The 23905-nt window shown below is 47.9% G+C and overlaps 8 protein-coding genes across 9 annotated transcripts; 3 read left to right on the top strand and 5 right to left on the bottom strand.

The window, feature by feature from the left end:
- Positions 1-3: 3 nt before the first annotated feature.
- On the bottom strand, positions 4-3742 carry BDCG_02841 (uncharacterized protein). The gene is made up of 6 exons (XM_045418412.1): positions 3600-3742; positions 2160-3503; positions 1670-2075; positions 561-1613; positions 329-490; positions 4-243 (listed from the first exon to the last, which is right to left on the bottom strand). The coding sequence occupies exons 1-6, from the start codon at positions 3693-3695 to the stop codon at positions 143-145; spliced, it is 3162 nt and encodes a 1053-aa protein (XP_045274997.1). The 5' UTR covers positions 3696-3742; the 3' UTR covers positions 4-142.
- A 62-nt stretch (positions 3743-3804) lies between these two features.
- On the bottom strand, positions 3805-6124 carry BDCG_02840 (actin cortical patch component). Its single transcript, XM_045418411.1, has 3 exons — positions 6003-6124; positions 5861-5949; positions 3805-5759 (listed from the first exon to the last, which is right to left on the bottom strand). Exons 1-3 carry the CDS (start codon positions 6016-6018, stop codon positions 4023-4025), a joined length of 1842 nt encoding a protein of 613 aa, XP_045274996.1. The 5' UTR covers positions 6019-6124; the 3' UTR covers positions 3805-4022.
- Positions 6125-6302: 178 nt separating this feature from the next.
- On the bottom strand, positions 6303-7515 carry BDCG_02839 (37S ribosomal protein S18). Its single transcript, XM_045418410.1, has 3 exons — positions 7071-7515; positions 6753-6991; positions 6303-6639 (listed from the first exon to the last, which is right to left on the bottom strand). Exons 1-3 carry the CDS (start codon positions 7192-7194, stop codon positions 6433-6435), a joined length of 570 nt encoding a protein of 189 aa, XP_045274995.1. The 5' UTR covers positions 7195-7515; the 3' UTR covers positions 6303-6432.
- On the top strand, positions 7328-10747 carry BDCG_02838. Of its 2 annotated transcripts, none has more exons than XM_045418408.1 (3): positions 7328-7624; positions 7689-9923; positions 10044-10747. In XM_045418408.1, exons 2-3 carry the CDS (start codon positions 7711-7713, stop codon positions 10237-10239), a joined length of 2409 nt encoding a protein of 802 aa, XP_045274994.1. In that variant the 5' UTR covers positions 7328-7624; positions 7689-7710; the 3' UTR covers positions 10240-10747. The 2 variants fall into 2 exon arrangements, with proteins under 2 accessions (XP_045274994.1, XP_045280179.1); XM_045418409.1 differs by having other exon boundaries at positions 7362-7615; positions 10044-10712.
- A 1015-nt stretch (positions 10748-11762) lies between these two features.
- BDCG_16622 (40S ribosomal protein S29) lies at positions 11763-12495 on the bottom strand (the record flags this gene model as incomplete). The annotated part of the gene is made up of 4 exons (XM_045425829.1): positions 11763-11771; positions 11965-12003; positions 12122-12182; positions 12434-12495. 4 exons carry the CDS (start codon positions 12493-12495, stop codon positions 11763-11765), a joined length of 171 nt encoding a protein of 56 aa, XP_045280178.1.
- A 693-nt stretch (positions 12496-13188) lies between these two features.
- Positions 13189-15131, top strand: BDCG_02837 (uncharacterized protein). The gene is made up of 2 exons (XM_045418407.1): positions 13189-13946; positions 14307-15131. The coding sequence occupies exon 2, from the start codon at positions 14500-14502 to the stop codon at positions 14905-14907; it is 408 nt and encodes a 135-aa protein (XP_045274993.1). The 5' UTR covers positions 13189-13946; positions 14307-14499; the 3' UTR covers positions 14908-15131.
- A 227-nt stretch (positions 15132-15358) lies between these two features.
- On the bottom strand, positions 15359-21313 carry BDCG_02836 (NAD-specific glutamate dehydrogenase). Its single transcript, XM_045418406.1, has 4 exons — positions 19694-21313; positions 16754-19587; positions 16536-16636; positions 15359-16441 (listed from the first exon to the last, which is right to left on the bottom strand). Exons 1-4 carry the CDS (start codon positions 20064-20066, stop codon positions 16399-16401), a joined length of 3351 nt encoding a protein of 1116 aa, XP_045274992.1. The 5' UTR covers positions 20067-21313; the 3' UTR covers positions 15359-16398.
- BDCG_02835 (uncharacterized protein) lies at positions 20921-22161 on the top strand (the record flags this gene model as incomplete). The annotated part of the gene is made up of 3 exons (XM_045418405.1): positions 20921-21031; positions 21120-21880; positions 21975-22161. The coding sequence occupies 2 exons, from the start codon at positions 20921-20923 to the stop codon at positions 21531-21533; spliced, it is 525 nt and encodes a 174-aa protein (XP_045274991.1). The 3' UTR covers positions 21534-21880; positions 21975-22161.
- Between the last annotated feature and the right edge of the window lie 1744 nt (positions 22162-23905).

Here is a 23905-nt window from a genome sequence, read left to right as displayed (position 1 = left end):
CAGTAAGTTATCTACGCTGGGTAATAATATTTATGGCTTTTGGATATCTGTGTTCGTTTGAATACGCCTATAAATATACTTGGGGAATTATTTTTACAAGAAGTAAAATCATATTGCATGGATAGAATAAACGCCCCCTGTCCTAATCCAGCTTCAGTATATCCTCATCCAATATCCCAAACAGTTTGCTTAATTCGCCAATAATCGTCATTATTTCGTTTCCTAACTGTCCCGTAACTAGAACTGTAGAGGGTTCATAATTGTTACTAGGTTAGCAGCTTATATGGAGACTGCGCTCGAAGCACAAAAATGTGCTGGTAAAACGTACCATATGCATAGAGTAAAGCGTAGTCTTCATTAGTTGTCAACCTAGAGACCGTGGTATCTTGACGGAACCGGTGCAATCGCGCAAGGAGCCTGTCTCGCGAATGCTCTATTTCCGGTAGAGAGTCATTCAGAGGGTACTCGAGTTTCATGGAGGATGCGACCACTACGCCGCGCATTAGCCCCAGGTTAGAAATGAAAGGGGGGACAAAATGACAACAAAAAGTACAACATACCGGACAATAAATGACTTATTCGCGCAGAGAGCTGCATTCTCTGCGGTAGGGTATATGCGAGCATAGCCGCCTCGCCTTCCGAAGCTGTTAAGTTTTTCATAATCTCGAGATTCATGGCTTGGATGGCATCTAACATCCGTCGAGTTCGACTAAGGAGCGCTATATACGTAGCATCGGGAAAAGGGCCGCGTAATTCGAACTCTGACCGCGCCGAAGTATATAGTGTTTCTAGGCGGACCAGGAATCTCTGGAGCTCTAATTTCTCCCTAGGGGTGAAATATGCAATGGCGGACTTTCCATCAGTCATCGTCGACAGAGGTTCTCGTTTCCATATCACACTCATCCAGAGCCACAACAAACTTAGTCCATCCTTTAGCTTTCTCCGCGCGCTGATAGGCCAGATCAGCCGGGTGATAATGATCCCCCAGATAATTCCAGACAAGACAGATACGACACGATGGACAGCAATGTTAAGTACTATTGGCGTAGCTCCGCCCTCATCTTCGCCATTATCAACATCGTCTCTTGAGAGAGAGTAGGCATATAGAACAGTGAGGTTGTAAGTGAGCACAATGAAACGCCCCATCGGGCCCTGGCTTTTAACCAGAATAAGGTAGGCGGTGCCGAACGCCATGACCCAGCCGATGAATGCAAGAGCAAAAACGTTCCCGTTAGTAATTTTCCAAGCTATATACGCGCATATCGCTCCAAAAGTCGTTCCAAAAAACCTGGCAAATCCCGTTGTATTGGATGCGCCAATTGTCATAGAGCAAACAAGCATATAGGATAGCAAACCCCACTCCCCGCGCCAGTAAGAATAGAAAGGTCGCGTCGATGGCAAGAAAGCGGGGAGAGCGTACAGGGCCGCCCCGGCACCCACTTTGATGGAAAATTTTGTTTCGTCTCGTCGGAAGATACGCAATGCTTTCCATACTCTGTATCTCAGCTTGTCCCTCGCTGACAGGTTATCTGGCGGTTGCAGCGTGTCGTCTTTTCCTGGGACAAGGAAACTTTCGGCTGGAACATTTGGTTCCCCACGCTCTGCCGCTGACCCTATGCAATGTTACTATTTTATGTTAAAGCATCCATATTTAAAAGAATGAACTTACTTGAAACAGCAGTCCACTTATTGATATGATCAGGAGGCGTAGGGCGCCAAAATCTGAGCCAACCCCAGGACCTGCCGTTGGGGCGTTCATCGGTTTCTAATTGAAGCTCATCAAGCACTTCTAGGATTTCTTTGAGTTGCTCAGCAAATGCTTGGAGGGAGAAACTGAAATGACCACAACTTGCCGCAACCTCTTCAAGGTCAGCTTCCGTCTCAAGGGACTTGACCTTGACAAAATCTTTCTGTAAATATACCATATTCAATGCATCATTTCGCGCACTGTGATATAAATCTAGGGCTCGATCTAAGCTGGTGCGAAATTTACAGTTAACAGCAACTTTATATTCTGGGCCAGGGGTGTACGGAAGTTCTCCAAGAATTTCTGTCACCGTATATGCTAATGCACGCTATGGGAAAGAAAGAAAAGCAAATTAGTATGTAGCTGGGAAATTTCACAGCTGTCTTCGAGAAAATGGCCGGACAGTACATACCATTGAAGGGCCAAGGTGAACAATGAACTTCTCGAAAATATCCGCCGGAGTCAGTGGAAGAGAATGGGAGTGATTTCCTGGGCTAGATCCCAAGAGGGTCTCACCTAGATCTGTCGTTGGCCTGCCGCCGTGTGCTAGATCTCGAACAGGGATTGAGTTACTTGGTTCCTCGTTAAGAGACAGTGCAGCCGGTGAGAAAATCGAAGGGTGTAACCCGGAGCTAAAATAGGATGAGTATACGCCTTCTTGAATCGGGGTAACATGGGAATGTTGCTCTGATTGCTTTAAAAGGTCAAATTGAAGGGTGGCAGCGCTCTGAAGTCCTCCGATATTCTGGGTGATGTCCTGAATACACCGAACAAGCTTTTTTTCAAGGCGATATTCCCTTTCCGTCCCCGCAAAGTAGTGTTCGAACTTAGCCTCCTTTAGCCACTTATCAACCGCAACGTATGCCTTTTTGTTCCGGCTGGAAGCATTTTTGAACGAGTCCTTCTCAAGATGCTCTGCGGACCCTTGCAGGAAGCTCTCCATGATGATCGCTAGCATAGTGCCCAGCGAACCAGTAATCTCAACTAAATCTTTGCGAAGCTGGGTTCGTGCGGACACGGGGAAGAGTAGAAAACAAACCGCCATAGTCGCTATGACTCCCATCACAATAATTTTTAGAACCTGGAATATTTTAGCAAGGGACAAGTCGCCCTGTTGTACAGCTCCCTCCTTTGTCAAAACAGTAATGATAGCCAGAGACGCAAGAGAGCAGGCCACGTTTGCCAACGGATCAGCACGCCGAAGCTTTACCCATCCAATAAAGCCCAGTCCCCCTCCACAGAAAACGAGGAGGACGATCGCATGCCCAAGAGGGAGGAGACCAAGTTTGTCCTCAAAGAACACCGAAATGCCCATGCTAGTCACAGATATGAGGGTCGCATATGTAAATGCCAAGAAAGCATGTATCGTTGCTAATATCATGCTACCCCTCGTCCTCGCTGGGTGGAAGTATACCGTGATGGTTGCCACCATGTGTTTTCCATCCTGCCGCCCAAGGAAAGCCGCAAATACCGGTAAAAATGTCCCCAAGGTGCCAATCAAATAGGCGATGCTGCATTTAAGCACACCTCTGCCGGCTTCGGATGTAGTAAATAAGTACAGCGCATATATGAGACCTCTAAATCTTTCATGGAGTTTGCGCCAGAATGTCGCGGTTTTGGCGCTTGGAACCACTGCGCTCTGGCCGAGTAACGGTTCTCTTTCTCCCAGGTTATCATTTTCTCTGTCGGGCGATAAATTAATAAGGCCTCTGAGCCGTTGTCCAGTACTTGGGAGGATGAAGGAGGCTTGTTTGAGCTAGACGTGAAAGCTCCGTCAGCCAAGTAAATACACCAAACAATAAGCTTTTCAGGCGTTGATTAAAGCTATCAGAGAGCACAACTAATTAATTACCTTAGGTCTGAGGAAACGACCAGCCGTGGATGATGCCGGCGTCATCGCGTCTGGAAATTTACTGCATGGCTTGGTGAGCAGATGCGGTGGTGACATTGATGTCTCCCAAAGCTGGTTGCGCGAAAGTTGGAAGCTGGCAAGCCTTGATGTCAGACCTTTGCTTAAATAAATAAATACTGCCACACCAAACTGCGGTAAATACACGCTCTCTGTACATAACCAAAAAACATTCACATAAAATCAATAATGGTTAGAAACCGTAGTCAAATAAATATAATAGAATTAGAAACGTCATCAGTCTACGTATAATCATAAATAATTTCATTCAATGCTATGTGCTAAGCTGGTAACTACCATTACCTCTCATTTGAAGACCAACAAGAACAACCACCCCACAGGGTCTAACAGTCCATATTTAGTTATTTACTTAAGATCTTCCAGCTGCCATATTTTAACAGCGGCATCAGACCCAACCGATGCGATTTTGGTGCGGCCAGTGATCCAGGCCACCCCATTGACCCCTTCCTTATGAGCGTTGGGAGCCCGCAGCCAGTCCCCGGGACAAGCCAAGCTCCAGATAAAAATGTTTGTATCTAGACTTCCGCTCGCTAGATGGGTGCCCTCAGGATTCCAAGCGAGAGAGGTGATGCGTGCGGTATGCGCTGTCCATCGGTCTGTAACAATGCTGCCATCTGCTGTCTTGTAGACTAGCACGCGCCCACGTGAATCTCCCGCGGCTATCAAGGAACCATCTGGCGAGAAGGCGAGCGCAGTGATCGGGTTTCTTGAAGCTTTTATTTCCACCGAGGGGGATATTGTGTGGTTGTTAATAGAGCAGATTCGGACGGACGAGTCGTCGCATCCAATTGCGGCAGTGCTACCATGCGCAGCAACGACGTTGACAGGAGACGCCGCGCAAGCGAAATCACCTACTTTTGTTCCGTCTTTGAATATCTCAACGCCTTCTGAGTTTGCGACAAGAACCATGCTATTGGCAGCCGCAGCAGCGTTCTTCGGCTGGCTGGCAAGTTTGGTTGCGCTTCCGGTATATGTGTTTGTAGATACGTCCACAGAACGAATTGTGTCGTCCCAACCGACGCTGTATATACGGCCATTGCCTTCGCCCGTGGGTGCTAGGCCATTGACATAGTTAGGATGGCCCTCCCCATCAACTCGTTCTGCGGATCCCTGCGATACATCCCAGTTGTAAAGTTTGCCGTCAACGCTCCCGGTCCAAAGGGTTTCCTTATCGCCAATATCAAATCGAGCCATGGAGGTAATGCTCTTCTGAGGACCTTGGATAACGCGGGTTGGCCTCTCGCTACCTTCAGCTAGGTAGTTGAGGTTACCAGAGAGAGCCAGACTGATAATCAGGCCATCGCTTCTTCCGGAGGGCCAAACAACTCCAACCTGCTGATCCGGTATGCTCACGGACCCTTCCTCGCCCATCTTCCAATTCTGCACGACTTTCCCATGCTCCACGTCCCAAATCTTCACGGTCCGGTCCGCGCTGGCTGTGACAAATTTCCTCGAGTCCTGCGACCAGGAGACGCCCAATATACTGCCGGTGTGTTCCCCAGCGCCTATTTGAGTCTTGCTCTCCCCAGTTTTCCCATCGTAGAGCCAAATCCGTCGGTCTCCGCCGACACTGACGAGATTTGCGCCATCCGGGCTAAAGGCAAGTCCGTAGATGTAATTGACATGATTTGAGCCATTGCTCGTGTTGAATTTGAATGGCGGGCCTTGGTAAAATATGACAGACTTGTCATCTCCGGCAGTGGCAGCGCGAATGGGTCGTTGTTGCCGAATGGATACGGAATTGACTCTCTGACTGTGGCCTGTAACTTCGCCAACTGAGTTGCCGCTATCTGCAGTGAAACAATGACCGAATCTCTGCTTTCCTTCGCCCACTGCTATGATCCGTTGCGAGTCTCCGTCCCATGCAAGGTCGTTGATACGACCGCTGACAATGAAGTATTCCCCTTTTGTAATGCCTTCCCCAACACAGTCCCATACCCTGACAGTGCCGCTCTCGTCGCCGCTTGCAACGTAATAGCCAGAAGGAGAGAACCGCGCAACTGTTGTTTCTGCTTTATGTTCCGTGTATTGTTTTGAGAGTGAGGGGTTGTCAATGGAGCGTAGGAAGATAGATTTGTTGGACTAGGTTTCACGACGAGTATCGCATATACACAGTCAGTTTTCAAAGCATAGGATTCTCAGAAAGTAAATGGCAAATGCGATTTCATCTGGTCCGAACGTACTGCGTAGGCTAAGCGTTCTCCTTTAGAGTCGCATGAGAGCTGTGTTGGCTGCCCTCGCGTGGTGGAGGGGCTCGGGGCCAAGATGACATCTAGAGAACATCAGCACCGCTGCCACCACCAAGTATATAAAACCGAGGTTTACCGTTTTTAATGGACATTCTGTAGGTATTAGGAGAATCTTATTGAATAATTTGCAATAGTTGTCAAACTTATGAACATTACTTCCAAGCCATAAAGAGTGGTTGATGGGGTACGTAGTTAAACTCTAGTGGGGTTCTTTAAATAAAACGAAATATTTACTCCAGGGTTGCCCCGGCCGCAGCCACTATAGATACTATGTATGGTATATTTAATAAGGCTGCATGTCGGAACTTCAGCTGCCCTTCGCAAGGAAATAAGCCGACAGCGAATATGAGATCCATGTAGAAAAGAATAAGAGAGACGGGTAAAAAATAATGGTAGTGAAATTTTATATCTACAAACACTATGATACAGAATATAATCAGTCCGTCTAAAGCAAAGGAGAACGCAAATCCAAATATCCCAACGCCTATTTTACATATGGAAGAAGGTTATGGGTTCATCCCCCGTTGTATCTTCGATCTCGCCTCCGCAGCAAGGATTTCAGGGTGTTTGTGAACGCTTGGCATCAGGCCCAAGCTTACAGCTCTGCGAATGGCTTTGGAGATCTTGCGCTGGTTGACTGGTCGCAGGCCAGTTTCGGAGGAGTGTCTGATGCGACCCATCTCGGTCATGTACTCGGACATGATAGCGAAATTCTAAACATTCGAGCAGGTAAAAAATGATTAGAAAATGATTAGGGTATAACAAATGATATAGACAACATAGGGTCTGTGATATCGTTATTTTTATGGCACGGAGGCATACATACCTTGTATAGGTGCAACGGGTTCAGAGACAAGGCATCGAACGCATCCGTCGACGGGCTCTTCTTCTTTTTCCACTTCATCATTTCTGCCGGACTCAGATCGTGCGGCGAGTATACATCACCACTCTCCCAGTAGCGCTTCTGCTGTCTTTCGAAAGCCCGGGCTCGTTGTTCTTGGATCGCTTGCTTCTCGAATCGCTCCCTCATGGACTGTTTCATCATCGATTCGCGTTGGCTTCTCTCTGCAAGCATTTAATTGTATTAGATGGTGTTTATGTTACATCTCCATACAGAAGCGCCCCAGATTGAATTGCTACATACCAGCAAATCGACTGTATAAAGAATTGGTAGAATTGCATCGTCGCTGGACCGCCGCCTGCACGAAGCTCGGGGTGCGTGAGGTCTGGTGGACAAGGGAACATACTGAGCTGGTCTTAGAAGCCATTGTGCATTCCCAGATCCCACCCGGAAGCCAACGGGAGGGAAACAGAAATGGAGAGTGTGGAAGTCGTGGTGTTTAGTTCAATGTGTAGCTGAGTTGCGGTGGATGAAAAGAAATTGGACGATCATAAATATTTCGGTTGGTCGGATGCCAAGCCTTGACGGGGCGTTTTTGAAGGCGGACGTTTTTTTTATTTCTTTAGCAGCAGAGCGACAAAAACACCACATTGATATTGAGCCCACCGAGCATTGGACATTTATTTAAATTGTTATTCGATATCAGTGATAGCTCCAGAAGCAATGCAGGACTAGCTATTGACACCTGAATATTACTTTTGGAAAATATTTTCCAATCCCTTCCATTCCGCCAGCGGGGCAAACTGGCTGTTCTTGCGCGGTGCTTAGGGGCATGGATTAAATAAAATGTATATTTGGTGAGCTCATGCTCAAACAACTATTCTTGGGGTTGAGCTGACGTTGAATAATATGTCTATATAGACAGCTACAGTATCAATCAATCATGCGATCCTATCTCTCTCAAAGAACTTTTCGCGCAATCCTAAGAAACAAACCGTACTTTCACCTGCGATGCCGGCAACGGCTGGCGTTATCAGCTCCATCGTGTGCCGCCGAACGGCACTGCCTATATAAAATCCAGCGGAGGTATCTGTTCGGCTTCCCTACAGTTAGCCCGACGGATATTCAGTCCGGGGCCAAGCAGGGCCAATCAGTGGATCATGGGGGCCTGGCAATAAGGCAGTTGGCGGAAGCTTTGGAGGAGAAATCTCAATCGACGCCAGACGCAATCGCGAAGGCATTTTCATCTTTCATTCAACATCGACTCGAAAATCCTACAATTTTAACAGCGGCGCAAGCAAAATTCTTGTTATGGGCGTGGGAATATTTGGACAGTGCCGTAAAAGAAAATCAATCGGCGGGTTTGGATCTGAGTATCGCGGAACCTGAAGACATCTTAAATGCCCTGTCGCGATCACAATGGGAACACCACGCCAATAATGACGTAGCCACCCTTGCAAAGTCAGCTTTCCGGAAGATGTGCTCCCAGCTTGAACAAGAAGCCGCCGCTGAACCATTTCCTAGCCAGGAGGTTCTGTACGCATATTTGCATATCCTAGCAGCCACCGGGGAGATCCGCGAAGCGCTACAAATAATTGACAATTACCGGTTATCTGCCCTCCGAAACGCAGGAATTGACCCTTGGATACCTGTGGCAAAGGGCGCTTTGAAAGCGGAACCAGGAGCTTTGAACAGAATCCTCCATCATATGACAACACATAGCATTCAACTAGACCAAAAGACCCAAGAGCTATTGACGGTGGCAGCTGCGAACGAGAGTGCGGGATTGGCATCCAAATATATCTACGAATATAAGACAAAGAACCCTTTCGAGCCTACTCTTGCTGCGACACTTGCCACTGCGAATGCTATGATTTGGCATGGCAAGGCCGGTTGGGCTAGAGACCTACTCACAGTTCCACGCCGGAATCCAACGCCGGAAGTCAGAGATGCAGTTTTGCTTCTAGCGGTCAGAAAAGGGCAAGAAGCAGATGTTGTTAACAAAAAACTGGTTGACCTGTGTAGCATAAATCCTGACTTGGGTTCGACCTTAACGATCGCTACTTTCAACAAGCTTTTGGAATTCAAGATCCTCAAGCGCGAGTATAATGGCATTGACGAACTTATCTCACTTGCCAAGACATGGGGTCTAGAGCCAGATGCGTTTACGGGTATGTCGAGAGTGACTGCTCGCTTAGACGCTGGAGATGTTCCCGGCGCAATGTGTTTATGGGAGGAGCTTGATTTGGGCGAGTTGATTGAAGGGAAGGCTGTTACCTTGTGGAACATAATTATGAGACAACTTTGTCAGGCAGCGCAAGCTGATCCTGAAGACGAGACCGTCCTAGCTTTCATCGACAGGCTCTTGGAATCAGAATGCTGCCTTGAGGCTGCTACTCTGGAAGAACTGTGCCGAATGCTGCTCCTCCGACATGACCTAGAGGGCATCTCAGAGCTACTAAGGCCATTCGTCAGCTCCTGCAGCGTACCAGGGCTTTCACAGGTTCTAAAGCCGTTTGCACAATTTATTGCCGACCAAAAAGAGTCGGTCGAAACCGCCTGGGAGGTTCATGAGCTCCTGGCCCGTGCGGTCCCATACGCGCCCGTCGGGTTCTGGACGAATACCATGAAACAATTTTTCAAGCGCGGCCGTCCAGATCTGGCATGCCTTGCGTTTGGACATATGCGCAAGAAAGTAAACCCACAAGATCGACCTACAGCCCAAACGTACGCGATGTGTTTCCATGGCCTAGCTAAAACCGCTTATTCCGAAGGCATCTTCCTCGTGCACAACATGTTGAAGCTGGATGTCGAGGTGCAATGGACGAGAAGCTTACTGCACAAACTTATGGCTGCGTATACTGCATGCGGAGATCCTGAGCAGGCAATGGAGTTCTTCAGGCATATTCTGCATTCGGTGGAAGGCCCCTCTTACTATTCTATTACGCTATTTTTCCGGGCATGCGCGACCTATCGCAAGGGACTGCAGGAGGCAACCCAGATGGTGGAGAAGTTGAAATCGCTCAATCTCCCCCTGAACAGGAGGACTTATAATAACTATATCCGTGTGTTGAGTGCCCATGGCGAACTTGAGCGTGCTTCAGAGGCTATCAGTGCTATGCGCGCAGAAACCGGAGAGAGCCCTACCGTTGCTACGTACGTGTTGCTAATCCGCTCCCCCCCCAACTTCCCCCTAACCCCCTTCTTCCCCTCACTATGACCAAAGTAGTAGCCTTTAACTAACCAAGACCCATCCCTCCTTATCTCCCACTGCAGTATCGGGCTCCTCTACAACGGCCTCCCTAACCAGAAATGGCGCGACCAAGCCGAGTCGTGGGCTAGGATAGCCTATCCAGATCTCTGGACCGAACTTGAAAAGTTACCCGCAACCGTCGACGAGGATGGAATTCGCTCCTTTGACCTTGCCGATCGGGATGGAGATGGAAACTCCCAAGACTGGGCGGGAGAATGATCATTGAGAAATAGTTTTCCTTACTTAGCCAGGAGGAGAGTGCGTGCAGCGGAAACTTAAAATCGATGGCGAACGTAACAGGGGCCGCAGTTAAGAGGATGCTTCGACCATGAGGTGTTGATAACGGACCTATGGCACCTGATGACGTTCCTCTGATTAGTTGCGATATGTATAGTACATATATTGTACTTTGGGTTTTTTTTTTTCCAACGCCAAGTGACCGGCGAGCAATGTGTGTGTGTGTACTACATATTCTTCGATGTACTGTACATCGTATGTTTGGAACCCATTTCGATTGGAAATTGGGCAGTTTCCGTTTATCCACTTGCTTTTATACATGTACATACATTACCTATATAACTGTATAATTTTGCTTTTCTAATATATAAAAAGCGACGGTGGGTTGAACTGCGTACGAACAATATTACCCAGTATCCTCATTGCGGTAGACATACCTCCTCTCTAAGAAAAATCAATATCACAGACTATAACATCTAAAAGTATTGCCACTTTTAATGAGGGATTTCACATCTCTGATGAATTTAGATGTCAAGCCTGGAAACATTATCACCTCTGTTAGAACTGGTGTCGTAAGGAAGAAACGACTTTTCTGGCTGAATGGTGAAAGAAGCACCGGAGTCGACTGGGATCATCCGCTATATATACATTTAGCTGAACTACACAAGAGGGAAAGAGAAGAAAAAAAAATCTTTACACAGAAGCTTCAACCGAGACGGACTCCTTTCATTCATCAACTTGAATTGATAGTGTTGAACAATTGAAGCAACAGGGGTGCTGTATAAAATTGAAGAACGCGGTCGATGGCCTTTATTGTTGTTTGAGCTGTCTGTGATGGGGATAAATAAACCCTTACTGGGTAGATGGAAAGGGATGCAGATGCGGACGCTCTCTAGGGATGTTATTGACATGCACGGACGGGGACCAGAAGCGCGAGGGATATCAGGTGTAAAGGCGAGAACACGGGTGAAATAAATCAATTGAAGACGACTGATTTTGACTTTTAATTTTTTCTTTTTTCTTTTATCTTTTTCGTATTGTTTTGTTTTTGTTTTGGGCGTTCTAAGACCGGGAAAAGAAAACACACGCAAAAAACACCCATCCATCGTAAAATAAAATCTCACATTGCTTGGATTCCCGACAAGGCATTACAACAAGAAAAGAGGGCGAGAGATTTGTGGAAAAGGGGGTCGGAAAAAAGGAAGAGGGAAAAGAAGGAGAAACCCTCTCAACAAAATCGCAATGTTAATTTAGCCTTGCTACCTCATTATCAATTTCCCCCCCGTCTCAGTCAACGTCAAACATTTATTGAAGTTTATTTCCCACGTATTTTTTCTTCCCCTTCTTGCATAATAATGTGACTCTTATCATATGCTTTCGGGAGTGTTTGGACTAAGTTCGGACGGGTCATAGCATAGGTAGAGGGTTTTACTTTTCATTTATCGATAAATGCGGCGCGGGACGAAAGATGCGATTTGCTAAGAGGGGGAGGACGAGAGAAGGGTTCACCGGTACTAAATAAACGGAATTGATTAGTTTTCTTGTCTTGTTTCCCCATGGTTGCATGTGCCCTTTCTCAGCCCCATTTGCTTCCACGGAATTGCGCTCTTGTCCGCAACGGATTGTGGTATCCTATTGCCAATTGCTATCTTGCCGGACGAAGGGTCTGTGAGGGTGCATATATATATTTCCAGAATCAATAATTACCTTGACGAAGCCAATATCGGCGGCCTTCTCACGGAAGCACTACAACCCAGAAAGAGAAAACGTTAGCGACTTGAATTCCCAGTGCCGCGCCGCAACGCTTCTCAATATAAACTGAGGCGAAGCTATTGAATTGGAGTGTGGATTAGTTTTCGCTTACCTGACGGCAGACAATCAGACCATACTTGCGGATGAGACCGGCCTTGTGTGCGCAGACGCGGCTATATTATGTCGAAGAAATTGGCATAAATCAGTGAAACAGCTTCCAAAAATCCAAATCTGACATTTCTTCTCCCCGGTCCCCCACATTCCCCTCTCTTCCTGTATTTCCATCATCTCCAAATCACTTTCTCCTTTTTCCGTCATATAAAGTCTACCCCTCCGAAGAAGCCTATTCCGAACCTCTTTTCCCGATCTCCTACTATCACTGTTCCTCGGGGAGCGAAAAAGTGCATGGGTGATATATGCTTACCACTGGCGGCTTCCCTTGCCATAGGTCCTGGGACGACTGTAGTAAACGGAATCGTGCGTCATCTTGAGAAGATCGTGGAGGGATGGAGGGGATTGCTGGTCTTGTCGGGGTCGGAGTCGGTATGTATCGTCGTCGGGCGTTGTCGAGAAGTGCAAGCGGTGGAGATAATTTTGATCGCGATTCTGTGTGTCCTTCGGCACGGCGGATTATGTAATGCTCCAGGCTGGGAGCTTTAAACCGGATTAAGAATGGCCACTGGGTTGCATCACGTGATTATACTCCTGACTGGAACTTGCAAGCAGAAAGATTAAAAAGAGCTTCCAATTGGAGGCAACAGCGTGTGTTCGGATAGTCTGCTGAAGAATTGGAACATGATGCTGGAATACAGTACTTCTAGAATAAAAGGCTATTATAAAATCTAATGGCAGGTTGACTCTCTTCCTTCATTGTTATGATATTCTTCACAGGCCCTTTGCGGAGTTAGGGTTTAAGCCCTAAGTCTGGATCGGGGAATCGCCCAAAGCGGAAAACAGCTATTTCCTGTTTCCCTCATTTCTTCAGGTCCATCTCCATTCTCTACAACGTTTCCAGACGAGTCTCTATTATGCAGCATAGTTCGCAAGCACATTTCGTTAGACGGCTCAAGAGTTCTGCAGAGAATGCTGAGGCTAAGGCATATTACTCATTTGGTTTTTGGGCGCGAGTGGCCATCGTCAACATGCGCTTCCAGCTTGAGCTCTGAAAATACACCGGGGGGGGGGGGGGGGGGGCATCGAAACCTGCGCCGTTCTCCCACCAACCGATTGATTACCTGCCTGACATCTAGCAAGATGCCGTAACATGTTGGGAGTCCTTTCGCTGCTTGATAGAACGTGCGTGTTTCAGTGCAACAGGCTCTGGATGTTGCCGCCGGGGAGCTCATTATTTTTAATATTCATTTCCTAGGGAAAGGGATATCTTAATGATGACGGATTAATTGAATCTGATCCCGCTTGAGGAACTATCATCACGGATTGCAGTATTGGTAGCCCCATCTCAGTCATCAGAACGGCTTCTAGAGGGTTACATATTGGCGGCATTTGGGGCAGGTTTTCTTTGCAATTGGATATCAGATAACTCAGCCACCATAAGTTAACTTTAGTTTATAATAAGTTGAAAGGTGTTAGGAGGAAGGATTCATGTTCAGTGTGTATTATTATATATACTACTATATATAAATAATCTAGCTAGCGGTACGGTACGGCCTTTTTGAGTGTTGTTGATTTGCTTCTCTCCAACCGCTGAGGTTCGGCGGGAAAAAGATGGACTTGGGCTTTGCTCAATCAAAAATCAAATCTTCCCTTCCCCCTTCCAACCCCTCGCCAACTTCAACCTCTTTCTAATATTCCCCCCAACCCTCTCGCACTTCTTTGCTTCCATCTCTCAGGATCCAAAGTCGCGAGCATTTGAATTATTGCTATCTATCAAATTCGTGATAATCCCAACATTTTCTTTGCATCAAAACCAGCTCAAGGTGAGCGGCGCGTTTCTCCTCTTGTTATGGTCAATGTTTATCATGTTGCTTTGATTGCGCCGCCTCATCCCAGTCTCACAAATCGGTTGAACTCCATCAACCGCTGCCAGAGGCGCGCTCTGCCTAGCTAGCATCTTGTTTTTTTTTTTTTTTTTTTTTCCATTACCCGCGAAAGGTTTGAAAATTCATTTCCGGTTCAAAAGCAAGGGGTGATTCTGCTTTCTCGTGGCTGTTGTCCCTACGCGATCATCTATAAAGCTCAGCGACGCGTAGATTTACCGCTACAAATCACTTCCTTGTTGTTTCCCCCCCTCAAAGGCTCCGAAATGTTGTGAAAAATATATTAACAGGTGTCAAAAGCTTTAACTTGCTGCTTCCCCCATTATTATACCAATAACTATCATATCATTATTTGATAACCGCCAAGTTTTAACTCAACAGAGTCACGTCTCCGCCCAGCGCGAGCAAAAACAACTCACCGAAACCACCCCAGTCCCCCATCCCAACCGTCAAATCCAATCTCAAACCAAGAAACAAAATAAAAATAATTACAATGGCAGTCACCCGCGGCGCAACCGGCAACGCGCGCCCCCGCATCATCGAACCGATCTCCACCTCCCCAGCCTCAAAGAAACGTCGTGCCAGCACCACCTCAAAGCCCAAGGCAGGCAAGGGCGAGCCAAAACAGAGCTCTAGCTCGGGCGCATCCAGCAAACGCGGGCCCAAACCTAAAGCATCGGCTGCAGCGGGCGTCACCAAGAAAGTTGCTAAGAGTGCAGCTGCAAAGACCAAGGGCGCGGGGAAGCCTGGCAGGAAGCCAAAGGGGGTCGTAGCAAAGAGAGGGCCAAAGGCGAATAGCAAGGGTACTGCTGCGAGCGCGGCTGCTGAGTTGGCTGTATCTGATGCTGCCATGGCTCGTCCCGCGACTGCGCCGGCTGTGGCTGAAGTGACTGCAAACTAGAAGGGCTGATTGGGGAGGGAAGGGATCCGTTTGTGTGTATTATCTGTCTGAGCGCGGGAAGTTGATGATGTATGGATTCTTCTTTGTTGGGGAGGGAGGGTTGTATGTAATGGATTTGCGGGACTCTTCTGGAATTTCTAGTTTTGCGTCTGTCCTTGCGCTTTTCTCATTTGATGGGTTGATGTGTTGATTTTTATTTTATTCCCCCCCCCCCCCCCTCCGTGCTTCCGAGAATAATTTATGACGCCCATATCACCATATCACACTCCATCAACCAACCCAACCCAATTTATACCGGGGACATGAGCCTCCTTTTCATGGGGGAGACGAGGGGGGAATAAACATACATTTAAGATTACATTAAGATGGACGGGGATACTTGCGGCCTTATATACGTTATATATATATACGACGAACAACGACGGCAAGATGAAGATACCGAGCAGTTCAAAGAAAGGGGGGGGGGGAGGGGGGATAGTATCCATTAACTAGTTGTTTTGAACATCATCGCAATATCGTGCAATCTTTGCCTCCAGAAAGAAATAATAATAATCATAATAATAATAATAATAATCTAGAGCAAGCACCTTCTGCTTTTCTCCCGCGGAAAATGAGAATCGCTGGCTGGACGCTAGACGGAACTCTAGGGGTATGTATATACGTATTGTACATGGTACATATACGGCATCTAGCGGGCCCCGCCGCCGTCTACAAAACCCAGGAACCGGGAGGAGAGGAGAAAGACATCATGAGAGATACGGAGTAGGAGGTGAGTGTTGATGGAAAAGATTTGTTGTAGATTGGAGATGACGAGTAAACTAGTAACAACAATATTACGACGACGGGAGGATTGTGGCAAAATGGGGGAATACCACAACCAAAAAGGTAGGCTAGGTGTCTTGTTAGGGGGAGAAAAATGGCAGGGAGAGAGAGAGAGAGAGGTAAATGGTAAATAGGTATTCAGATATATACATGTGTACAATGCATGGTGAGGAAAGAAAAGAGTGATTTTGAGATATATATGCGATAATCATGTGTAGATTCCTGGGATTTATGGCATGAGAAGTTAAAAAGAAAACAGAACAAAAATAAAAATAAAACATTTGTTAAAACAATTATGAAATTCATTATTAACCCATGTACGGAGTAGTTAGTCTTTTCTTTTCTTTTTTTTTTTTTTTTTTTTGCTCGATTTGTTTTGATCTGTCTAGGGGAATCTTGTTTTTTTGTTCTGCTTTTTTGATTTGGATTTTGTTTTGATGTAGGGGGTAGGGGGTAGGGGGTAGGGGGTAGGGGGTAGGGAGGGATAGCGAGTATTATTATTAATAGAGCATTTTTCTTGTCTTTTTTTTTTTTTCTTATTTTTTTTTTCTTTTTGTTTTTTGCCATTTAAATCCCGGTGTAGATATGCGGTGCAGCGCAAGACAGTCATCACTCCCCATTCTCTTGATCTTTCTTCTTTTTGGGGGGGGTTGTCAGAATAGATTAAAATCATTTCTGTCGATCTATGAGCTTCGCGGTTCTCTTGGACATGCTATATATGAGACAGTTTGTTAGTTTGTGTCTGTGGCTGCGCATGCATGTGATTTGAAAAAAAAGTGAAGAGCTGTTGTTGAGGAAATACGTACAAATCGAAGAAAGAAAACTGGCTCGGGCTGCTGCCGTACTCGTAGACGAAGCGGCTGGCAAGGTAGCTGCCGAAGATGGAGCGGAGGTAGTTGGATGGGACCTAATTGAGTTTGGGGTGTTAGACATGAAATTTCGTCACACACCCTATGGGTGGACTCGGGAAATATGGGGGAGAATAACTAAAAATTGAAAAAGAAGAAGAAAGAAGAAGACTCACCCTCTCCAAAATCGTCTCCAGTCCAATCTTCTCCAACAAAAGCTTCGGCAACGCATCCCGCAGCACATCCTCTCTCAAAACCGTATTATCCCACAGCTCCGTCTCCTGCAACTCCTCATCCAGCTTCGTAATCGCAAGACTAAGCTTATCACTGATCATACTGCGCGGCATCCCAGTCTCCTCATGCTCGCGCCAGATGGCCTCGAACTCCAAGCGCGCGTTGCGCTGGATGGTCTCCTGGACCTCGCGCACGTACGCGTCGTAGAATGGCGGGATGGTCCCGTCCTCGCGCACGCACATGTGATCCTCGAAGCCCTTGTCGTCGAAGGATAGGGAGGCGAGGACCTCGAGGGATGAAGAGGTGACGCCACCCTTGTTGACGGAGGCGTCTTTGAAGAGGACGCAGCCGGCTTTTTCCAGGCGGATCTTGCTATCCTGGGTTAGGAAGAGGTTGGCGCCCTCGACAATGTAGGGGATAACGGCTTTGCCGTTCTCGATCAGTTTGCTGACGTTGCTGAGGTCAATGGACTCCGGGCGCCCGCCGCAGGGGACGAAGATGTCAAAGGCCCGCCCACCGCGGAGGTGGAAGGTGTTGCGGAAGACGGTGCCGTTGTGGACGACTTCGCCGTCCGGGAGGGTTACGTTGGTCTCGTCGACGAGAACACGGTAGCCCTCAGGGGATAGCTTGGATGCATCATAGTGGACAATCATGGCGCGCTTCTTGGCTAGTCTGACGAGCTCGTCGCGGTCGAGGCCCTGCGGGTCGACCAGGACGCCAGACCCATCGACGATGGCGCAGTACTTCTCGTTCCCGAGGAGGATTTCGTTGGAGCCGAGGTCGCCATCGGGTCCGCCGGTTTGCATTTTGCGGACTGTGGATGGGTCGATGCCTGTCTTGCGGTAGATGCCGAGCACGTACTGGCGGACGGATAAGGTGGTCATACCATATCTGTCATGGGGGATACCGCCGAGTTTGGGGCTCTTGCCTGTAAAGAAGGACTTCCACCAGGGGGCACCCCGCTTTCGCGCATGGTGAGTTGCCCAGTCGACCAGCTCAGCAGTGTTCTCATCAGGACCCATGAAGAGGATCTCATCCCGTCCGTGGCGGTCGACGATGGGGTCTTTGATACCAGGGCTGGCGGGCGGGAGGAGCAGGTCGAGGATACTGTCGATGTATTTCTCAAAGGCCACTCTCGCCTTGTCCTGATGGTTGACGTCGAGCAGGATAACACCCTTGGCGCCGCCTTCGGGGATATCCTTGTTCTTCCGCTGCTGGGTATTGGCCAGGTTGTAATTTTCATCAAATAGCGAGCGGGCATTGATGGCATAGGCTTCCTTGTCACGACTCTTGACTATCCGGATACCGCCACGGGAGATATCGCGGAAACGGAGATGGAAGCCGCGGAACTCAGAGCTAATGATAAGGAACATTCCGTACAGGCGCTGGGGGTATTCGTGTTCGGGCAGGAAATCCGCGTTGAGACGGAAACTGAGAGCGACTTTGGTTGGGGTGTAGAAGTTAGTCTTGAGAACCGCAGCGTTGAAGACACGGAACGAGTTCATGACCATCTCGTCATTCTCGCTGACCACGGTTTTGGAGATCAGCTCGTCGAGGCGGTCGTGGTCCAGGGGCTCATCTACCTGCAGACGCAAGTAGCTGAGCGTGGGGAGGAAGTCATCGGGCACTCCCTCAACCATCTGAACGTAATGCGTTGTGGCGAAATCAAGGTACAGCTTGTGGATGAGTTGGGGGTATTTGTTGATTATCTCAAGGATATAGTCTGAGGTGAAGGTTTCGGTACGAAGTCTCTTCTTGATCTTTGAAAGGAGCTCAGCGTGTGAGCTATTGCTCGAATCGAGGAGGGCGGTTAGGGAGGTGTATTCGGATCCCAGGCGGTTCAGGAACTGCTGCACGAACACCCATACGCAGTGGGCGTAGATAGTTTCTTGTAAGCTAAGACGGCCACTGGCGAAATGGCTCTGGAACTTGTTTTGAGGAATGCAGTACAGCAAGGAGATCTCCTTCATGATCTGATGGATCGCAGCTTCGATGGGTGGGTATTTCCCGGAGATTTCTGCGCCTTCCATGGGTTTCAGGTAGAGAGAGACTACAGTGATACCATTGGAGAAGTTCTCTAGGTACTTCCGCGAGCTTGTAAGGCGGTAGTAGTGGTAGAGGTCAGACAGGGCGCTGAACATGCCCATAGCGGAACCCTGGCGGTACGCGATCACCAGTCTCTTTTCACGGCTGCCTTCAATCTCAAACATCTCAATGACAGGGCCAGATCTAGCCACAGCATTGATAATGATCTCCTGGTAGATGGCCTTTGTGTTGGCGGTAGCCTTTTGCAAGAAGCGCTTCTCACCCACAATTTCAATATTCGTCTCCTCCGGGTCCGGATGCGGCTCGCTGAAGTGACACTTGTAGACGAAGTAGCAACGCAGCTGCTGCTCATGGTTATCTGGAAGGGAGCTGGCGGAACGGAAAGTTTCCACACGATAGGCGTTCTTCGGGGTGGAGCCATTGATGTATTTCTCGTCGATGCGCTGTTCATACCGCGGCCCGTCGATGGCGCTTATTCCAGGCTTGCTAGTGTCGATGTAGACAGCGTGGTCGGCAGCCTCCTTATCCAACCTGATCTCCAGACGCTTATCATCACGGGCATATGCGGCCACCTTGGCGGCGTAGAGGGAGAGGATATGGCTGACGATGGCGTCGACGGTCTCGGTTTGGAAGTACATGTCGTCGATGCCAAGCATGTTGTAGAACCAGTTGGTTTCCGACGAGACGAATTCGATCGGGATGAATCCCTTCTCCTCGAGCTGGTCCATAACTATTTATAATTGTAAATGCTTTAGCCAACTGTCATAGCTGTCAAAGAAACCTATGGCATTCACTGAATGAATAAACGAATAAGCAAGTAAATAAAATAAACTCACCAGCCTCCATCTGCTTCTTCTTCCCCTCAAACTTCGCCGCAACATACCCCGGCCCTTCCTCCGACAACACGCGGTGCGTGCCGCCTGGAATACCCAGATGCGTAGGCTGGGGCGACGGCTGACGGCCCGGAGTGCGGATGACCATATCCAACTGCTTGTTGACGAGGGGGTGTCTCTGGAAGCCGGTGGTGGGGGTTCCCGCGCCGGAGCCCTCCTTGGAGGAGAGCGGAGTGGCGGCGGGTCTCGAGAACATGCTCACGCCGTTGGAGGCGGTCGACTTGGGCTTTTGGCCGTCCGTCAATGCCGTTGCGGCGGCGGGGAGATCGATGTTGGGAGTGGTGGCGGGGTTGACCGTTGCGGGCTGGGAAGACATGGTGGATGTGTTTTGGGGGGGGGGGGGGGGGGAAGGCTTGTAGTTCTCGGTCTCTTTTCTTTTTTATATTTTTTCTGTTTTCTCTTGGCGGGATATACAACGATTATTTCAAGGTGGAAGACTGGCTGCAGTGATTGGCATGGGAAGAGGAAGTTGATCAGGCTAGATAGAGAGTTGGGATAGAGAGATGGACGTGAAGTAGAGAACAAGAAGACAGCTGAGATAGGAGATAGCTACAGCAGCTGGATGGATCTACACAAATAGCAGCAGCAGATGGGAGAATTGGAGGACACTGGAGGAACAAGGAGAAGAGTCGGGGAGCGAGGGGAACCAACTGCCATCAGATAGAAAGGGGGATGTTATTGTTTGATCGGAGGCATTGAAATGCGGGAATGCAGCCGAAGAGAGATATTGTAGATAACTAACTTATTTCAAAGAGTAGTTATATAACTAATCGATCTGGCCATCTGGGGAGGTGGAGGAAAAAATAAAATAATTGAAATAACTGAAAAATAACTGAAATAAAAGGAAAAAAAAAAAAAAAAAAGAAGAAAAAAGAGCTGAAAAAATATATAGAAGTGAAAATATATATATATTTTGTGAGATGTGTCAAATGTGGAGGGAACACACACACCCCCCGGTATTTTATTCGATTTGCTAGGTACAGTACATACATACCTAGGCTTAGTTACAGGTTTACCGAGTTAAAAAAAAAAAAAATTACGTTGGTGCACACCTGAAGCTGAGTCAAGTGACCCGTAAAACAAATACCAACTCTGTACCGCCCCCCCCAAAACGGCGTAATTTATCCCGCGGTATACGCCGGTTGGAGGGTACAGTACTCCGTAACCGTAATGGCAATACACTCCCCATCGCCCGCCCCAACGGCCAATCACGGCGGTTGGCTGGTTGCCAGCAAACCAGGCGGCGGCGGAAAGCATCGGTTGAAGTGGGGTTGGGGCGGGGTTTGCGAGGGGCGGGGGGGGGCGCTCGGGCAAATTAGCAAATTACGCAACCACAGCTGCCAAGGATGCTATTGGAAGGACTGGTTAGTCAGGTGGTGAGGGAATTATTTTCTTCCTGGCTCCGAAAAAAAATCAAATTACAGATCTCCACGTTTCGTATTTTGCGTACGGCGCTGTACGGTACGGTACGGAATACACGACACCGCCATTCAAAGGGCCTGGGCCAAACCGGCTCAGCGGGGCTCAGCGCGGGGGGGAGGAAGAGGAAGAGGAAGAGGAAGAGGAAGAGGAAGAGGATGGGGAAGAGGAAGAGGCAAGCTGGAAACTTCAAACACCAACCAACAAACAACACACTGGTTTTATTTTTGGTGAAAATGGTAATAATGTAATGATGATGCTACCTCCATCCCATGGCGCAACGGGGAAAATGGCGAACGGTCAGGAGAAACTCGGTTGTTATTTTCGGATATTGGGGGGGCCACTGGGTTCCTCTATGTTTTGACGTTGACTTGACGTGGAGGTGGGGGGAAGTGTGCTTATCAGAATAATAATAAATAAATAAATAAATAATATGGAGAAGAAGAAGCATGGCAAAACATGGAGAAAGATTCCTCTCAGATCTGATATCTCAATAATGAAACAGCATCATCTATCATCATCTCCATCACCCCCTTGAGATTCCTCCCTGACCACACGGCAATACAATAATACCACACAATCCCAACAGGATCAGATCCCGCCCCTACCCTTACCAGCACCTTTCCCCGCCTCAACCTCAACCTCAACATAATCAGATCAATAATAATAATCAATCATCAATTATTGGGTAGTTACAGTAATGCAAAAAAAGTCTCTGCTGACCACGGGGTCCAAAAAAAAAAAAAAAAAAAACGAACCCCGTGCCTCTTCCCAAACGTGAGCCAGCAGCTACAATGCCGCCTAGACCAATAACTACCGCCGGAAAAAAGCAAACAGACAGGCCCATCTAGGCATGATATATGATATTGGTTGGGGTGAGGAATGCTCTGTACATGTACATACATAGTACTCCGTAGTAACATTGATACATCGTATATCCCAAGAAAGAGGATAGATACTGACTGACTCTACTCCGTACATCCCTCCCTACCTAGTAACTTTAGGCTACTGGGGCAAAAGAGCTCAGTCACCACCAGCGCACTGCTGGTAGAAGGGCCGATCAACCCCCGGGACCCCAACAGTACCTAACTACCCGCCCCACGTGACAAGCGCCAAGTCTCCAGTGACCGGGGGGAAAACGGTGGAAGCGCTCGGCAAATAAGAAATCTCCATGTTGAAAAAAAAAAAAAAAAAAAAAATCCCCCTAGTTGCCCGAAACGGAATGGGATGATACGGTATCATGGAAAACATTGTTGTCAAATTCTTCTTTGCCCGCCAGGAGATGTGCTGTGTGATGTCATGCTGCCGTGTGCGAGGGGTTGAGGGGAAAGGGGAAGGGAAAGGGGAGGGATGGTCGGCGATCCTTGTTCAGGTGGTACCACCGCCGGGTAGGAAGGGGGCGGGGATGATGTGATGATGCTGGTGATGCGATGGGGAACTTTTGAAGGAGAGGCCGGGCAGACGACGCTGACATCAGAAACAGGAGGAACCTGAAGACATAGAACAAAAACATATGACATATGACTCAGGCGCAAGAATATATATATTCGGAAGCTGGAACGCCCTTCATTGACGGACGATTAAAAAGATCGATGTGACGAGGAGAATGAAAAGAAGACCGTTGCCCGGAGGCGAAGTGCTCAATGTGTAAGTCCTATCGCGGATCATGGAACAGCGACTTGACTGAATTTTACAGGTTTTGCAGAACCTCTTCGCATCCAGTCCTTGATGGATGACAGTCCTCGATGGATGAGGGTGACGAGATGTGTTATTATGAGAGGAAGACAGGAAGGGCGCAGCAAATTAACTACTCAGAACCGGGTTGCATGGATGGAAGCACAAACCACTATGCATTTTAGTCCTCTCGCTGGATGATATATGATGTATGCATGATTTCGGAAATCTACCATGGGGGAAATATGGGGAGTGAAGGACTGAATGTTGGAGCTGTGCACTGCGACTGTTTTCTATGGTAGATAGGTTCAAGATGACAGACAGTGTTGGCCTGAGAGGAGGAACTTGAAGGGCAGACAGAGGGAGGAGGAATGAGACATCATCGACGAGTGGACGAGGTTAAATACAACAGCTCTCTCTCTCTCTCTCTCTCTCTCTCTCTCTCTCTCTCTCTCTGTGTGTGTGTTGTGTGTGTGTGTATATATATACCAAGCAAGAGCTCTACGCATGTTCTTTTTACAATGTCTCACCAGTTCGCGGTTTGACCTAATATCGTTTATTTATGTGGAAAAGATGGGAACTGATCAATTGAGAGATGTGGGCATTATGGGATGACGGTGATCCATCCATCCTCTCTCTATATATATACTGTTATACATTATACAGAGGCGGAAGAAACGGGAGTTGATTTTGATAGTTGAGTGACAGTTCGTCTGATTTAGTTACTCTATATATCAAGCGGCCCATCGTCATCGTTGATTGTAGGAGGTTACTGTTCAATCAACAGTAGAATGTCATAGTTCCCCAGTCCGCCCCACCTAATTTTTTCTCTTCGAAATTCTGTACTCCGCATTCTTTATTTTTTCTTCTCACAGTCAACTTCCAGCTTCAATAACGCTGAAAGGAAATCAAGGCTGGCAGAGAGAGAGAGAGTGAGAGCCGATTGCATGCAAAAGACATGAAAGCAAAACAGACATCTCCTTTTCCAAGCTTTGGTATTGGCAAGCGGGGGGCCCGAAAAAACCCCTTCTTCCCTTCCCTTCCTCCGCCTAGGGATAATAC

This window comes from Blastomyces dermatitidis (assembly GCF_000003525.1).
Source record: "Blastomyces dermatitidis ER-3 genomic scaffold supercont1.3, whole genome shotgun sequence".
NCBI lineage: Eukaryota > Fungi > Ascomycota > Eurotiomycetes > Onygenales > Ajellomycetaceae > Blastomyces > Blastomyces dermatitidis.
Note: the sequence above shows the minus strand (reverse complement) of the source record. Positions and strands in the feature narration are given on the sequence as shown.

Bases quoted from the DNA above. Each gene is read 5' to 3' on its own strand.
- BDCG_02841 (XM_045418412.1), bottom strand. From the start codon at position 3,695: ATGTCACCACCGCATCTGCTCACCAAGCCATGCAGTAAATTTCCAGAC. The intron at 1,614-1,669 runs GTAAGTTCATTC...AACATTGCATAG, and splicing joins TAAGTGGACTGCTGTTTCAA to GGTCAGCGGCAGAGCGTGGG. The intron at 491-560 runs GTATGTTGTACT...TGCGCGGCGTAG, and splicing joins AATAAGTCATTTATTGTCCG to TGGTCGCATCCTCCATGAAA.
- BDCG_02840 (XM_045418411.1), bottom strand. The intron at 5,760-5,860 runs GTACGTTCGGAC...CGTGAAACCTAG, and splicing joins GAGAACGCTTAGCCTACGCA to TCCAACAAATCTATCTTCCT.
- BDCG_02839 (XM_045418410.1), bottom strand. From the start codon at position 7,194: ATGGCTTCTAAGACCAGCTCAGTATGTTCCCTTGTCCACCAGACCTCA. The intron at 6,992-7,070 runs GTATGTAGCAAT...AAATGCTTGCAG, and splicing joins TTTATACAGTCGATTTGCTG to AGAGAAGCCAACGCGAATCG. The intron at 6,640-6,752 runs GTATGTATGCCT...TCGAATGTTTAG, and splicing joins ACCCGTTGCACCTATACAAG to AATTTCGCTATCATGTCCGA.
- BDCG_02838 (XM_045418408.1), top strand. From the start codon at position 7,711: ATGCGATCCTATCTCTCTCAAAGAACTTTTCGCGCAATCCTAAGAAAC. The intron at 9,924-10,043 runs GTACGTGTTGCT...CTCCCACTGCAG, and splicing joins GAGAGCCCTACCGTTGCTAC to TATCGGGCTCCTCTACAACG.
- BDCG_02837 (XM_045418407.1), top strand. From the start codon at position 14,500: ATGGCAGTCACCCGCGGCGCAACCGGCAACGCGCGCCCCCGCATCATC.
- BDCG_02836 (XM_045418406.1), bottom strand. From the start codon at position 20,066: ATGTCTTCCCAGCCCGCAACGGTCAACCCCGCCACCACTCCCAACATC. The intron at 19,588-19,693 runs GTGAGTTTATTT...AATTATAAATAG, and splicing joins GAAGAAGCAGATGGAGGCTG to TTATGGACCAGCTCGAGGAG. The intron at 16,637-16,753 runs GTGAGTCTTCTT...AAACTCAATTAG, and splicing joins TGGAGACGATTTTGGAGAGG to GTCCCATCCAACTACCTCCG.